Consider the following 16,059-nt stretch of genomic DNA (forward strand, 5'->3'; position numbering starts at 1 on the left):
CCTTTCCCTTAGGATCCCCAATAATTTAACTTAATTTACCTTCTGGTGAGAGATGGGCAATAGGTGTCTTGTGGGAGGGATAGCAAGGGCACCTGTTTGGCTGGGCCTTATGCCAAAAACCTAGAGAGGTCAGTAGTGAAGGGCCAGACCGGAGTCTATGCCTGACGCCAGAGGTAATGGGGAACCACTGGAGACCGAGGAGCAGGGCAGTGGCATTGTCAGACTCTTATTTCAGGAAAATTTGACAGAGCTTCATGGAGGAGAGATTGGAGACTGGAAGGATTGACTGAAGGCAAGGAGGTCAATGAGGAGGCTGTGGCGATAGTGCAGATGTGAGGCGATGGGGCTGAACTGGAGGGCAGTTGTGGGGATGGAGAGGAGACTGACTTGAGAGGTGCGTCGTCGTTGTTGTTGTCCAGTCAGTTTCAGTCCTGTCTGATTCTGTTAGCCCATTTGGGATTTTCTTGGCAAAGATACAGGAGTGGTTTGCCATTTCCTTCTGCAACTCATTGTACAGATGAGGAAACTGAGGTCAAGTAACTTTTCCAGGGTCATCCAGCAAGTGGTTTTCCAGTTTCTTTTACAGATAAGGAAACTGAGACCAACAGGGTCAAATGACTGGCCCAGGGTCACCCACCAGGTGGTTGCCATTTCTTTTTCCAGATCATTTTATAGATGAGGAAAACTGAGACAAACAGGGTCAAGTGACTTGCCCAGGATCACACAGCTAATAATTTTCCATTTTCTTCTCTAGTTCATTTTAAAGATGAGAAAACTGAGGTAAACAGTGTGAAGTGACTTACCTAGGATCACCCAACCAGTGGTTCTCCAGCTCATTTTACAGATGAGGAAACCGAGGCAAGCAGGATCAAGTGACTTGCCCAAGGTCATCCAGCTAGTAAGGGTCTGAAGTTGGATTTGAACTTGGGGAGCTGAGTCTTCCTGTCTCCAAGCCTGTCTCTAATAACTAACTAAATGACAATATTTGACCTAGCTGCCCATGAGGAAGGGGAGATGGGGGGGGGGCAGTCACCCAACTTTCTGTCCTGAGGTATTCTGTATTTTCTTAACTGTAAATAAGGAGACCCAGGAGGCCAGCTCCTGACCCTGGGAGAGCAGAGAGGTGAGGAGCCAGTCCCCAGCACCCTGGATGCGGGGTCCTTGGGCGTATCACTGGGGTGCTGCTGCTTGAGGTGAGGAGGGCTGGTGGTACAGGTATTCTATTTCAGCTTGCGGAGCCCGTCCTGAGGCCCAATGCCCAGGATTACTGCCATCAATGTGTGCCAGTGGGAAGGCACAGTCCTATTGTGGGGAGAGGAGGAATTGTGTAAGGGAGCACAATGGCTCTCACAAACAGACTCCTACACACACGTCAGCACCTCGTCACAGGAGGACACCCGTGGGCAGAGACTGATGCGCCCCCTCACAGTACAACTGCTCTTTTCTCCAGAAATCGGGGCCCTGCCCTTGGAAAGTCCTTGGTTCGGTGCCAAAGCCTCTGATTGTGCCTCCAGCCTCCCCCTCTCTTCCACCAGCCTTGACCTAGCCAAGTCTGATTTTCCTTAAGCCCCCCCCCCCGCTCTAGAACTTTCGGGGGCTCCCTGTTGCTTCCAGTTCCTTCTGTAGCATTTTCAACCCTTCAGACTGATTATAGACCAATCCTCCTCATGTATTCCTTAGTGGCTTCCTTCCTATTCCCTTAGAAGAACCTGACATCTCCCACCTCCACACCTTTGCACATGCTGTCCCCCTGAATGTTGCCTCTACTCTCCCCAACCTCTTAGGACCTGTCAGTCTCTGTGTATGGCAGGCCTTCCTGGCCTGGGATCTGACGGCTTGTTGAGTGTTTCCTTAAAATTTTTTAAAGTAACTATTTCAATATGTTCAGGATCCTTTTGTATTCCTGTATGTTTTATTTTGTATATTTAAAAACATTATTCTGAGAGAGGGTCTATGGAGCTGCTTCAAGCCCCCCTTGGCAAAGGGAATAAGTTAGGGTCAGGTGGGGAGAACCCAGAGCACAGAGTCATCAGGAGCCCAAGTTCAAATTCTGAATTCTCTTACATGTTGCCTTATGACCCTGGGTAAGTCCTTTATCTCCTTAGGCATCTGGTTCTCCATCTTTAGCATGAAAGACTTGGCCCTAAGGTCATGGAGAGTAGGCTCTAGGGGCAAGCTAGGTGGCACAGTGAATAGATCATTGGCCCTGGAGTCAGGAGGACCTGAGTTTAGAACTGGCCTCAGACACTTAATAATGACCTAGTTGTGTGGCCTTGGGCAAGTCACTTAACCCCATTGCCTTGCCAAAAAACTTAAAAAAAAAAAAAGAAAGTAGGCCCTAACTTTGTAAGACTTCACTCTATTACTGCAGCCAGAAGCCTTTAGGATCCCCAATAATTTACCCTAATTTACCCTCCACCCCCAACCCAGCAAATGGGAGGACTAGAGATTGAAAGCTTTTTTGGGGGGAAGGGTCTTTGTGTGCCCAGGTCTAGCCCAGGGCCTAGCTAGCACTGTAGGTGCTTCCTATAGGCTCCTTGAGTTGAATGAAATGCCCCAGGTCTCTGTTTAAAATTTGCAGGAAGAGATTTGATTTCTGGGTCCAACTCTCCACCCAGGTCTCCCATCCCAGAATACAGGGGCCAAGTTACACCCATGGAAAATTGTGTCTGGGCTAGGCCTTGACTCCCTAGCCTTTGCCCTTGCTCTTGGGGTTGTGGCCTCCCCTTTCCCAGGCTGTACCCCAGCCAAGTTGGGGGCCCACCCCCCCCGAGGTTTTCCCCCTGCTCCCCCTCTACTACTCCTGCCAACACTAAAAATACCCCTGGCTTCCTCCTCCTCCCTGTCCCTGCCCCCCTTGAGTCCAATTGTTCTGAACTCCCCTGGGCTTCCTGGGATGGAGAGCAAAAGCTGCTGTTTCCATGGGCTTTGGAGCCTGGCCCAGAGCAGCTCCTGGAGGGTGGGTGGGGGTGGGGAGAGAGATGGCCCAGCTTCCGGATGGCCAGTGTGAAGGGATTGTTCTGCCTGGGCAGGGGGTAAGTGGACAGAACCCAGCGAATCAATGAAGTCACCTGGCCTCTGGTGCGTCCTCAAAGGCGTGACCTTCCTTGGGAGATGAGGCAGCTGGGCTACATATGTCATCTCCCTTCCGGGACTAACACTGGGTCAATCTCCTCCAGAGTTACTGGCTAGATAAGAAGTTTTGGGAGGTGTGGACTGGGGCCCAAGGGAAGGAGGGAGCAATGGCAGGGGCTCCTGACCTTTGGGCTGTCCTGGAGCCCATGGGCAGACTGGTGAAGCCCATGGACCCTTACCCAGAAGTAGGTTTTAAAATACAGAGCAAACCAGTATATTGCAATTCAGTTATTAAAATATTTTTGAAAACCAAAATCATAGAAGCCAAGTTAAGAAGCCCTGGTCTCTAGAGAGTGACTCCTGTGCAGAGAGACTGTGGGCACAGTTTCAGCGACTTCCCCTGGCACTCTTGATTGGGGCATCTGGGCAGGCCGCTCAGCTGAATGAGCTTCTCTGGCAGACTGGTGGTTGTATTAGATCTCATGGGTGGATGTTATAATGTCTCACATACTGGGGTGGGGAGAGTCAACATAGATAGGCAGCGTGGTGGGAGACAAAGTCTTGGAAAGAATTTTCAAAAAGAAAACAGCAGCACAGAAGAAAAAACCTTGTCATTGGAGTCCCAGATTCTGAGTCTCAGTTTACCCATCTGTAAACCAAGGGAGTTAGACCCCTCATGATCTGTAAGACCTTTCCTTCCAGTTCTAAGTCCATGGCCCCTTGATCAATGGGATCCTTCCCTGGACCTTAGTTTCCTCATCTGTAAATGGTGGGGGTCAGAGTTCATTATCTCCCAGTCTGACCCTGTGTCCAGGAAAATGGAGAAAATGACAGTGCCTCCCTCTGGAAGGTGCCTTGCCGGCCCCCCTTGCTTTACAGACCACCGTGTTACTGCTTATTGTTATTATTGTGAGAGGAGAGGTGACACCTGCCTGCCCACTTCCCATACCTTCCTGTTGGATTCAGTCCTGGGAAATGTACATCATGTCAGCTGTGGGAGGTTCTGGGAATGCAAAGACCAAAACCAACTAGTCCTTCCCTGCAGGGAGCTTCCATTCTACTGTAGAGAAGTAGCAGGTGTATAAAAAATAAAACACAGGAGGGGTCAGCAAGTGGCGCAGTGGATAGAGCACTGGCCCTGGAGTCAGGAGGACCCGAGTTCAAAACTGGCCTCAGATAATTGATACTTGCCAGCTGTGTGACTTTGGGCAAGTCACTTAACCTCATTGCCCACAAAACCAACAAATAAAAATAAAAGCAAAGAAACACAGGTACTGTGGTGTAGCAGATGGGGCCTCAGGATGGACCAGGTTAGCAGTTAAAATCCTGCCTTTGTCACTTACTATCTGCACGAATCATTTCATTCTTCTGGGTTTAACCTATTGGTTTCTTGATCTGTAAAATGGATGTGGAAGGGGAAGTGGACTTGGACTTGATGACCTCTAGGTTCCCTTCTAGCTTTGAATCTATTATCGTATGAGAAATGCAAAATCTTCCTTTTGGGGGGGGTGGAAAACTAGGAAGTGGGGGGAGGCCATGTAGACATCTGGGGACATCAAGAACAGCTTCTGCAGCCTTGAAGGGGCTCAGGGATTCCTAAGAGGAGAAGGTAATGGTGTGAGAACTCTTGTTCGGGTGAAGATCCAGCGGGACAATAGATAGAAGATGCTTTGCAATCATTTGTTATTAGCTAATCTCCACATCTGTCCTCCTTCCAAGGCTCTTCATTGTGTGGGGTGGGGGTGGGGGTGAAGCCAAAAGAGATCCTGCTGCCTAGTGAGGGAGGCAGGATGCTTTAGGATCCCTCTCCCTGGTCAAGCTTGGGAAGGGCTGGGAGAGAGAGGGGGGAGAGAGAGAGAGAAGAGGAGAGGAGAGGAGAGGAGAGGAGAGGAGAGGAGAAGGGAGAGACAGAGAGAATATGTATTACCTTTGTCTGGGGGAATTAATAGGGGGTGAGCAGTCAACCTTGCCCCTGGAAGAGGAGGCAGGAGGCAGTCTGAGACATTGTGGGATGGGTGCTTTTCCATCCACAGACCCATTTTTCAGTGATTCTGAGATTGGGGAGTTTGTCTCAGACTAGGGGGCTGGTTACAATCTGGGATGAGAGGCTGAGGATTGAATTACTCAGTCACATGGTCTTACCACATTTCCACTGCCTGGCACACATTTGAGACAGCGCAAGTGGGTGGTGGTGCCCAGTTTTGGGCCTGGGCAGGAAGGCCATCTGTGACTGCCCTTCTTTGGGAGATGGGAGGAGGGGGAAGGCAAGCTGCCTGATAGCTCTTTACATACTACAGTACTATAGTCCTTCTCTTCTCCAACCTTTCCCACACACAAATAAAGACTCCCCAAGGAGGGGGGGTAAGACTCAGGCAGAGGATGCCCTGGATTTTCAGAGTTCCCCCTCCTTCTAAGGGTCAGATAAGAGTCTACCAGGGCCCAGCTGCCCTGCTGCTATGTGTCTTAAGTTGTCACTCTGGGACTATATGTCTATTAGTCTTTGTGTGAGTCCCTCTCCTGATTTCTGACTGTGGATTTGCTTAGATAGTATCTCTATACAGTAGCAGTTGCTACTTAAAGGATATTATGCTCTTATGTCAGCCATAGTCAAAATCAATGTACAGGCTACTCTCCCTCCTGGAAGAAAAGGTGAATGAGTAGGAGCAACACCACTCTACCATTCAAATCATTAACAGGGAGAACAAAGTATCCCTTGGAAAGGTGGGAAATAAACTTTAAAAGAGGGGAAAAAAATCTCAAGAGGGAAAGGGGAATTCCCTCCCCCCAATCAGTAGACTGGAAGGGGAATGAACACATGCTCTTAGAAAAAGGGATCCTGGAATCCTTGGGACTAAGCAGACATAAATGAAAGGAGCAACAGATTCACAGAATTAGCACAGATTTCAGCAAAGCCTTGGGGAAAAAAGCACTTCATGTGATTCTTGTGGACATAGTGGAGAGATATTGGCCATTAGGTGGATTCAATCCTGGTTGAATGGCCAGAACTGCCAAATTAATCAATCATTAATAGTTGGAGGTCACAGCCAATGGAGGACTCCAGGGAATCTGGGCTAGCTAGGTTTTCTACTGGTCGGTCATGTTTTTATCAGTGACTCAAAAAAGAACTTATTTAATCTTTAGCTAGCACACAACTGGGAGGAACAGTTCACACTGGCCAGGATGACAGTGTTGGGATCCAAAGAGATGCTTGCATTGGGCTAAATTGAATAAAATGAAATTGAATAAAGAGTAATCAATTAATATTTATTATGTAGCAAGCAGCTGTGTTATAAGTGTAAAGTCTTTGCTCATTCCATCAGTGCAACAATCAGGGACAATTTTGGGCTGTCTGTGATGGAGAATACCATCTGTATCCAGAGAAAGAACTGTGGAGTTTGAACCAAGACCAAAGAAACCTTCAGTTTCAGAAAAAAAAAAACCATTATCTTATTCTGTAATTTTGCTATTTCTTATACCTTTTTTTCCTTAAGGATGTGATTTCTCTCTTATCACATTCAACTTAGATCATTGTATACCATGGAAACAATGTAAAGACTAACAGATGCCTTCTGTGGGGGGTGGGAAGCAAGAATAGGGGAAATATTGTAAAACTAAAAACTAAACTAAACCAAAATAAATGTGAAGTCTTATACTCTGGTGCAAAAAGTCAGCTAAATAGCTAGGTTGTTGACCCAAAAGATTAGACTGTGGTAAACTGTGTTGATTCTGATCAGAATCTATGAGCAGTGTAATTTGTGGATTCAGGAAGGCAATCTCCACCTGTATTAAGACATATAGTGTCCAGGAATAAGGAAGTAATAGTCAGCAAGCAGCTCTTGGCAGCTACATGGCACAGTGGCTAGTCAGCAAGACCTGAGTTCAAACTCGGCCTCAGACACTCAGTTCCTCATCTGTCAGTTGAGCTGGAGAAGGAAATGGTAAATCAGTTCAGTATTTCTGCCAGGAAAACCACACACGGGGCCACAGAAGTCAGACATGACTGAAATGACTGAACCAGACGAGGATGTCAGCAAGCATTTAGGAAAGGCTAAAAATACAGATACAAGTAGGATGGAAAACAATCCCTGCCCTCCAGTAGCTTACATTCAAATGAAACAGGTCTACACATAAAAGGAAGCTGAAAGGGGGCTTGGTGGAGGAAGTCCCCCTACAGTTGGAGAGGAATGAGCCCCTCTGGGAACCTCTGGAAGATGAGGTACTCAGTCCTGGGTGTCAAATTCTAATAAAGTTCCCAAACACACAACTGGAGAGTGTTCAGGGGACAGTGAAAATGGTGAAAGGCCCTAGGCTCATGCTCTTTTGATTCTGAAGTTGGAAGTGGGGGAAGGCTTGCTTAACTACCTTCTTGTTTGCTTTTTTCCTTTAATTAAAAGTTTTCAGTGATCAAACATTTTTTTCTCCTCCCCATACATATTGGGGTGGGGAGAAAGAAAAACAAAATCTTTGACTATGAATAGTCAAACAACCCTACTTCCCATCTTGAGAGGATCCAGAAATATAGGACTTCTGCATCCTGAGGGCTTCATTCTGTTGGGAGGTAGGGGATCTGCTTCCTTCTTGGTTCTCTGGAGTTGTCTGTGATGGGTCACTGCATTGATCAAAGTTCATCTGTCTTGGATTAATCTTGTTCTGCTCAACCAGAACAGTAGGTAGAAGGTGCATTGTACATTGAAAGATGGTAGAGGTCCTTTTCTGCCCTGAGAATCAATGTCTGCCAGGTAAAGGGATCGTTCAGTGAGGATGGAAACACCAAGTAGTGATAGCTAGGGGCACTGTGGGCTCATGTCCCTTGCTGAGCAGCCCTGGACTGTGCAACAATAGTGACAGAGAGCCCAGCCACTTTCCAGGAGAGTGAGCCCAGGTGTGTTGGAGAGATCCTCCCAAGACTCGTCCAACTTGTTTGTGCCCCTCTGCTGGTGATTTCCATAGACACGGATGGTATTGCCAGCACGTTGACGTTTAGGAAGTTGAGAGAAGGAAACCAAAGACTCTGGGAACACCGGTGATTTTATCATCATTGCTCATTTCAAAGGCAGGGGATTCAGAAAAGAGAGGACTGATTTGGAAAGTGAACAGTCAGTTAAGAAGACCATGTCTAGGATTTGTATTTATTTGTGAATCATAGTTTTAGGCATGGACAAAACGTGTACAGTATCTAGAGGGAGTGGGTAAAATTTGTATTGGCCTGAAGAGATCTTAACTTGGAAAGGAACATCCTGCTTATACCATATCTTTGAAGCTCAGTAATGATGATGGGAACACCCAACATTCATTCATTTATTTTAATTCTATGGATCTATCTATATATCTCCATATAGCTATACCCATCTATCTAGCCATCTCTTTATTTGTCCGTCCATCCATTCATCCTTTCTCTATCTCTCTATCCATCCATCAACTATCCATCTCTTTCTCCATCTAACTATCCATCTCTATCCATCTATCCATTCATCCATCCATCATCATTCATCCATCCATTTATCCATCTATGTATGTATGTATGTATCTGTCTAACTTTAAGTACACATGCTCCATCTCCTGTGCTACTGGGCTGCCTCTAGGCATGCCACAGAAAGTACAATGTAGGAAGAATAGCTTCTAGATTCAGAATTTTAAGGACCCTCAGATGACCTGGTACAAATCCTCATTTTTATTGTTGTTCAATCATATCTCCATTTGGGCTTTTCTTGGCAGAGATCCTAGAGCAGTTGTGCCTTTTCTTTCTTATTCATTTTATAAGTGAAGAAACTGAGGCAAATAGGGTAAATTGACTTCCCCAGGATGACACAACTAGTCAATGTCTGAGGCTGGATTTGAACTCATGATGATGAGTCCTATGACTCCAGACCTGGTGCTTTGTGCACTATGGTGCTCTGTAGCTGCCCCATAATTGTTGTTTTCCAGTTGTATCCAACTTTTTGTGACTCCATTTGGGTTTTTCTTGGCAAAGATGCTGCAGAGGTTTGCCATTTCCTTCTCTGGCTCGTTTACAGATGAGGAAACTGAGGCAAGTAGAATGAAGGGGCTTGCCCCGGGTCACCCAGCTAGTCAGTGTCTGAGGCCAGAATTGGGGGAAATGAGTCTGAACCTGATGCTCTCTGTACTACGGTGGCCCTAGCTGCACCCCTAGCACAGTGTGTCATTTCAGTTCTCTCAAAATGCTTGTTGAGTAAATGGGTGAACAAAGATGGGGGAGCTGTTGCCAGATACTAGCTTGTTTGAAAAAAGAACCAAGAATTTTAGTAATAGCTAAAAATATAGTATATTCCCTTCTTGGCTGCCTTAGGAGAGAGGTGTAATGTTCAGGTCTAAGAGAGTAATGATTGCACCCCATCTTAGGATAGGCATTGACAAAAAGAAGTTTGTCCAGGGTTGGGGTGGGAGCACCCAGGATGGGGAAGGATGTTGACTCCATCAGTGTGCAATGGGTTGAAAGACCTGGAGATGGGAAGGCTTGGGGTGGGGGAGGACAGTGGGCTGATACTTGGAAGGGACATTAGGCTAGTTTTAACGTGTCCCCAGAGGGTAGGACTAGGACTATTGGGGGGAGGTTGCAGAGAGGTCAGGAAAAAATTGGGAAGAGTTCAGGCCATCCCACCCCAGAGCAAGGTTTGTCAGGAGGTGATGAGCTCCTGGTCCTCTGAGGGCTTCAGGCAGAAAATGGATTGTATCAGTAGCCACAAGCTTTATTAGCTACCTCTCTTGTGCCAGGCTACAATTGTACGTGGGCTGTTTACCCTTTGTTTTCTTAAAGAGGACCGTGATGCCAGATGTGTGATGCCGTGACATGCAAGTGATCTGGATTGAAGGGAGATGGATCAGGGTGTCTGGAGACGGCCCCAGATGCAATGGGAGACCTTGGCCTTTTTAAACTAAGATCTTTAACAGGTTTCACTTCGTTGGAGTCAGCACCCATTCAGTGATTAAGACTAGTAAGAAAGTGAAAAGTCATTTTAAGAGGCAATGATGGCTGAGAATCAGAAGAGGCCTCGTGGGGGGTGAGGCGAGGAAGTGAAGGATCCCGTAAGGCAGAGGGAAGGAGGAAGTACATTCCAGGCATGGGCTGGGAGATGAAGAGTCATGAGTGATGAGTGAGGAGAAAGCCTAGCTATGCCAACAGGTATGTATTAGACACCTGCTGTATGCCAGCCCAGTTGTAGGTGAGACAAAGAAAGGCAAAGGCCAGTTCCTACTCTTCCAGTCCAACACCATGCAAACGATGGATGAACAAGATACATAGAGGACACAATGGGAATGCTCACTAGAGGGAGGAAGGGCCTGGCATTGGAGGACTGGTAAAGCTTCCTTAAGAGAAGGATGTTGGGGGGCAGCTAGGTGGCACAGCAAATAGATATTGGGCTCTGGAGTTAAGAGGACCTGAATTCAAATCTGGGCCTCAGACACTTAGTATTTACCTAGTGGTACGACCTTGGGCAAGTCACTTAACTCCATTGCCTTCCCAAAAGCAAAAAAAAAAAAAAAAAAGACGGGATGTTGGCTATAAGACTTGTTGGGAAGACCAGGGAACCAGGAGGCAGAAATGAGAAAAAAAAAATGTTCCAGGAATGGGGGACAGCCAGCCAGGACACGTGCCTAGAGCTGGGAGATGGGAGATGGAGGGCCTTGCTTGTGGAAGAATAAGGAAATGGAGGAAATGACCAGCTTTTGAAAGGCTCAAAATGTCAGATAGAGGTGTTTCTGTTGATCCTGGAAGTGATAGGAAATCATGGCAATTTAGTGAGTAGAAGGGTGACATGGTGAGACTTGAACGTGAGGAAAATCAAAAACAATTGAGTAGAGGGAAGTAAGTTTTGGGGGACTATAGTGGGTGTATAAGAAGGCAGCTGGCACCAGAGGGAGAAGAGTGACCAGTGCTGGACTGAGGAGTCTGTCTTTGACCATGGAGATAATATGGAGCTGGGGAGGGGCATGGGGATCCGTATTTTAGGAAATTCGTGTTGGTGACTATGTGGAGGATGGGATGGAGAGCTGGGAGATTTAGGAGAGGGTCGTCTTAATTGTCTCAGCAGAGGGCCTTGAGGGCTGGGGTTGGTGTGGTGATTGGGGGAGTGGAGTGAAGTGAAGGACCACTTGGGAGAGAGGCCAGATCTACACAAGACTTGACAGCAGATTAGATGTGGAGGGAAGAGGGAGGGGCAAGAGTTAGACTTTCTAAGTTTGGATTATTAGACAGAAATCAAGAGGTGTAAGAGAAGAGGGTTTTGGGAAAAGATTATGAGTCTGTTTGGATGGGTTGAGTTTGAGGTGCCAATGGCATATGCAGAGCGAAGTATGTAATATGCAGTTGGTGATTTGTGACTGGAGAGATTGGGGCTGAATGCATCAATCTGGAAATCATCTGTATGGGAGGGACAGCCTTGGGAGGCAGTGAGGTTACTGAGACAGAGAAAGACAGACAGAAAGGGAGGGAGAGAGAGACAGAGAAAGGAAAGACACAGGGAGTGAGGGAGAGAGATGTGGAGAGGAAAAGAGACAGAGAGGGAGGCAGAGAAGAAAGAAAAGGAGAACAGAGACAGGAAACAAAAAAATGGAGGGAGAGACTGACAGGAGATAGAGACAGGGAGGAAGAGAGAGGAGAAAGACAGAAAAGGAAACATAGAGGGTAGGAGTGTGACATAAGGAAGGAGGGATAGAGAGAGGGAGACAAAGATAGAGGAGTGAGGGAGGAAGAGAAAGAGATAGAGGTAAGGCAGTAAGAGGAGAGAGACTTCCTGCAGAAGTGAGCACAGAGAGGGCAAGAACAAGGCCACTGGCTTTTCCCCAGGCTTTTGCTGAGTCTTGTTTGGGCCAGATGTCTCTGATGTTCTTCCACTTCCTATATTCTTACTTTGGTTCCCCTTTGCTTCCTTTCTACCCTTGGGTTCTGGATCTGTTGTCTTTTCTGCTCCTTCCCTGAACTGGTTCACAGAGCTAAGAAGGGAAGGGGGTGGGGGTGGGGGGATTAATCCAGAGGGAAAGAGCTCAAGTGTCAGAGCAGGCAGAAGAAAGGGAGGGATCATTGAACTATCCCAGAGCAGGGTGGGATAGCTCGGGGAAGACCTTACCTATTCTTGGCTGTAGCAACAATCAGTCCTCTGCCCTCACAGGCTACTAGAGAAAACAAAATACAGACAGATAGGTCTAAACCCCCTCTATCCAAGATAAACTGGAAATAGACTCAGTTAAGGGAAGGCACTGGAATTCAGAGGGATTGGGAAAGGCTTCCTATCAGACAGGGAATATCCAAATAGCTCTTGGCAGAAAAAAAGGTTCTCCACCCCTGCTATAGAAGGTGGAATTTTAGCAGGGACTTGAAGGAAGCTGAGGGCCCCAGAAGGAAGAAGTGGGGAAGAAATTTAATGAAGCAAGGGAAAGTTCTGGAGACCAGTGACCCTCTGGGTTGAGAGAAGCTGCCCCTTGTGGTTGGGGTTAGGGGCCCCCAAGGCTTGACCTTCTTGGTGTTTAGATATCTGTCCCCCCTCTCTCATTGGTTCCTTGATTCCTCAGTGTGGTGAAGGAAGAGATTTCTGACGACAATGCCAAGCTACCCTGTTTTAATGGAAGAGTGGTTTCCTGGGTGAGTAGGATCCAGTGGCTTGGGGGATGAAACGGGAATGTCCCCTGAGGACCTTGGGGCAGGGGTTGACATCCCAAGGAGTATGGGACTGTGTGAGGGTGCCCTGGACTGGGGGAGGGGAGGGTTGTTTCTGACTTCTTGCCCGGGGCCTATATAATTAGGACCTTGGGGCCAAAATGGGCTTTGGAGGTCTGAGTCTCTTGTTCCTCTGCAGCTGGTCCTGGCGGAGAACTCCCACTCCGATGCTGGATCTCAGTGCACCGAGAGCCACACAGATCTGCCCCCGCCCATTGAACGGACTGGGGGCATCGGGGACTCCCGGCCACCCTCCTTTCAGTAAGGGCTCCCTCATTTTCTCATTAGGGCAGGTAGGGGATGGCCGTAGGTGGGGACAGATGGGGGTTTTGAAATTGCAGCCCTGACCATACCTGGCTCCTGACAGGTCTTTGATATAAATTACAACTTTAAATATTGAGGATAAAAAAGGACCCACCAACCCAGGAGGTCATCTTCAGTGGGGAAGCATACCTGTGGGATCCTGCCCAGAGGAGTCTTGGGGCATTCTTTCTTGCCTTCAGTTCAGTTCTATAAACAAGGTCTGAGCTTAATAAGGCAGCACCTCAAACACCCCTATGACCAGATCACACTCTTGACCCCACCAGAGGGAAGGGTACCTAGGGTGGGGTGACTAGTCCTTTGCTGCAGAGCATCAAATTTTGAAGGTTCAAAACACTTGAAACCCTTCAGCCATTTGGAAACACTGAGCTCAGATCCTGGTTAGCAAAAAGAATCAGAAAGCTGCTGGAAGGTAGGTCAGGGGAGTTTCTCCTCACCCTCCAACTCAAGATCTCCATCAGCCTTGTCTCTTCCCAAACTGGGGGAAAGTTTCATGCAACCTTCCTATCCCCCCTCCAATTACTCCCCTGGGATGTTTCCTTATGCAGGTCTTCCCATTTAGATCATGGGAAGGTTGAGGGGAAGGTTGAGCCCCAGAATTAACAGTTGACTACAGGCTTTGGGTACCAGGATTTCAGATCTTGGTCTACACTGCCCTCTGCTGACCAGACCAATAGCACCATTGTTTTTCCCCATTTCATAGACTTGTAGGGTCATAGATTTAAAGCCCAAGGAGTCTCAAAAACTGTAGTTCAATTGCTTCGTTTTACAGATGAGGAAACTGAGGTCCTGTAAGCTCAAAATATCTTGGCTAGGTGTCAGAGCTGGGATTTGAACTCAGATCTTCAGATCCAACATTTATTACTTACTCAAGCTAGACATGTGCTAAGGGCTAGGATTTGGAAGAAAAGGCAACAAAACATTCCCTGCCCTTAAGGAGCTTACAGTCTAATGGGGAGATGACATGGGTACAAATGAGATACAGACAGGATACATTGCAAATAACTAGCTGCCAAATGCTGTCCCTTGGGTTATTTAATTGACCACAGCTTTTCCCTGAAAAAAAGGAGGGCTCGGGGGGGCAATTAGTAGTAGTCAGGAGGACCTGAGTTCAAATCCAGTCTCCAACACCTACTAGGAGTGTGACCTTGGACAAATCATTTAACTTCAATTGCCTCAAAAAAAAAAGGACCCCAGAAGACCTTTCTGCTCCATGGGTAGACTGGGGCTCTGACTTGGAGAGTCTGTGACATGCTTCTGGGCCTCCCCACAGCCCCAATGCCGCCAGCAGCCGAGATGGGCTGGACAATGAGACTGGCACAGAATCTATGGTCAGCCACCGGCGGGACCGGCACCGGCGTCGGAACCGGGAGGGCCATGAAGATGGTAAGACTGTTGGGAGTCCTTCATCTTCTCCTTTGCCTCAGTGGGGTGGCCCTTCCAAGAGGGAGCTCCTAACTCTGCCTTTGAGGGGTCCTCTTCCCAAAATGGTCAAAGGTGACTCCCAGGCAGCACTGTCTCTAGCTCAGAAATCTTGTATGGATTTTACAGACTACTGAGACCATATCACAAAGGAAACTGAGTCCCAGAGAGAAGTGGTTTGCCCAGGGTCTTCAGGGTAGCTGGTAGGAGACCAAAATCTTGGCTGCTTGGAATAGATTCCTCTGTTGGTAGTGAGGCCTCTCCCTTCTTCGGGGGTTCTTTAGCAGGCCCCACTCCAAGTCCTTTAAATGAGGGGGTTATATGGGTGGTTGGCAGGATTAGCCTGACCTGCTGTGCCCATGGCTCTAGCCCCTCGGATCAATGGACACCCAAAGCTAGAGCGTCGCCGTGAGCCTGGCACCTATGACAGCGCCTCCACCGTGTTGAGCAGTGAGCTGGAGTCCAGCAGTTTTATTGATTCGGAAGATGAAGACACCAGCAGGTAGGGACCATCAGGGGCATTAGCGGTTGGCCTCGTCTTATGCTTAGGAACAGACGCTGAGGCTGAGTTTGGGTCCCTCCCCAAGTATGGTTCTTGGTGATGAGGCTTTGGGCTTTTTGAATCTGAAGGGGATCCTGTTTGAGTTTGGATCACAGGGTGGAAAGAAATCTAGGTCTAAGTCAGGGATGGTGAGGAGGGAAGGTGTCCCCTATTTCAGGATGGGGCTTGTGGGTATCAACAGAGATGTTGGGATCACCAGATCAGGGTGGGATTAAGGGATGCCCATTGAGATATTGGGGTCCCGAGATCAGGGTGGGGCTAGCACTTTCTCAGGGAGATGTTGGGATCCTCAGGTTGAGCAGCTCCACTGAGCAGAGTACCTCATCCCGGCTCATCCGGAAGCACAAACGCCGGAGGAGAAAACAAAGGATGCGCCAGATTGACCGGGTATGGAAAGCAAAAAGGGCTGGGGCAGAGGGGCATGGGTGAGTTGAGGTATGGGGGTTTGCTCATTGCCCTTCCTCTTGATTCTGCAGTCCTCCTCATTCAGCAGCATCACAGACTCAACCATGTCTCTGAACATCATCACAGTCACTCTCAACATGGGTAAGGAAGAATGGAGGGGACCCCCTGTGTCCCTGGGCTCCACAGTCCCCTCTCCTGATAATTTGGGACTCATCCTGCCTGCTGCCTAGGGGCTACATAGCACTGCCTTCCTTGGGAAGGGCACAGTCAGGTCTCACCTTCTTGAGTGCGACAAGCCCTTAGGCTTCCAGGCCCAGGACAGCTAGATAGGATTTAATCAAACAATACAGAAATAAAGGTCCTCTTGCTGGTCTTCAGATTTGGGACTCCTTGTTCTCCAAGGAATGTCTATGAGGCCTAGCACCTCCCCAATATGGCCTCTTCTCTGTCATCTTCTCCCGGGGCTTCCTCCTCTTCTTCCTTTTCCTTCTCCTCTTTATCCTCATCTCCTTTTTTACTTCTCCTTCTCCTCCTCTACCCCCAACTCCTGTGATGAGGGCTTTGGGATTCCCCTCACTTGACTTCAGGATGCAGCAAGAGT

General features: G+C 48.0%; 1 protein-coding gene across 3 annotated transcripts in view; it reads left to right on the plus strand.

Moving 5' to 3' along the window:
• Positions 1–16,059, plus strand: part of DVL1 (dishevelled segment polarity protein 1) — a 44,521-nt gene that overhangs the window by 15,062 nt on the left and 13,400 nt on the right. For all 3 annotated transcript variants that reach the window (XM_074218751.1, XM_074218752.1, XM_074218753.1), the window contains exons 2-7: positions 12,604–12,673; positions 12,888–13,009; positions 14,343–14,455; positions 14,861–14,993; positions 15,347–15,440; positions 15,530–15,599. In XM_074218751.1, the coding sequence (XP_074074852.1) occupies positions 12,604–12,673; positions 12,888–13,009; positions 14,343–14,455; positions 14,861–14,993; positions 15,347–15,440; positions 15,530–15,599 (602 nt within the window). The remainder of the gene's footprint in view (positions 1–12,603; positions 12,674–12,887; positions 13,010–14,342; positions 14,456–14,860; positions 14,994–15,346; positions 15,441–15,529; positions 15,600–16,059) is intronic.

Source organism: Macrotis lagotis, chromosome 1, assembly GCF_037893015.1.
Source record: "Macrotis lagotis isolate mMagLag1 chromosome 1, bilby.v1.9.chrom.fasta, whole genome shotgun sequence".
Classification (NCBI taxonomy): domain Eukaryota; kingdom Metazoa; phylum Chordata; class Mammalia; order Peramelemorphia; family Peramelidae; genus Macrotis; species Macrotis lagotis.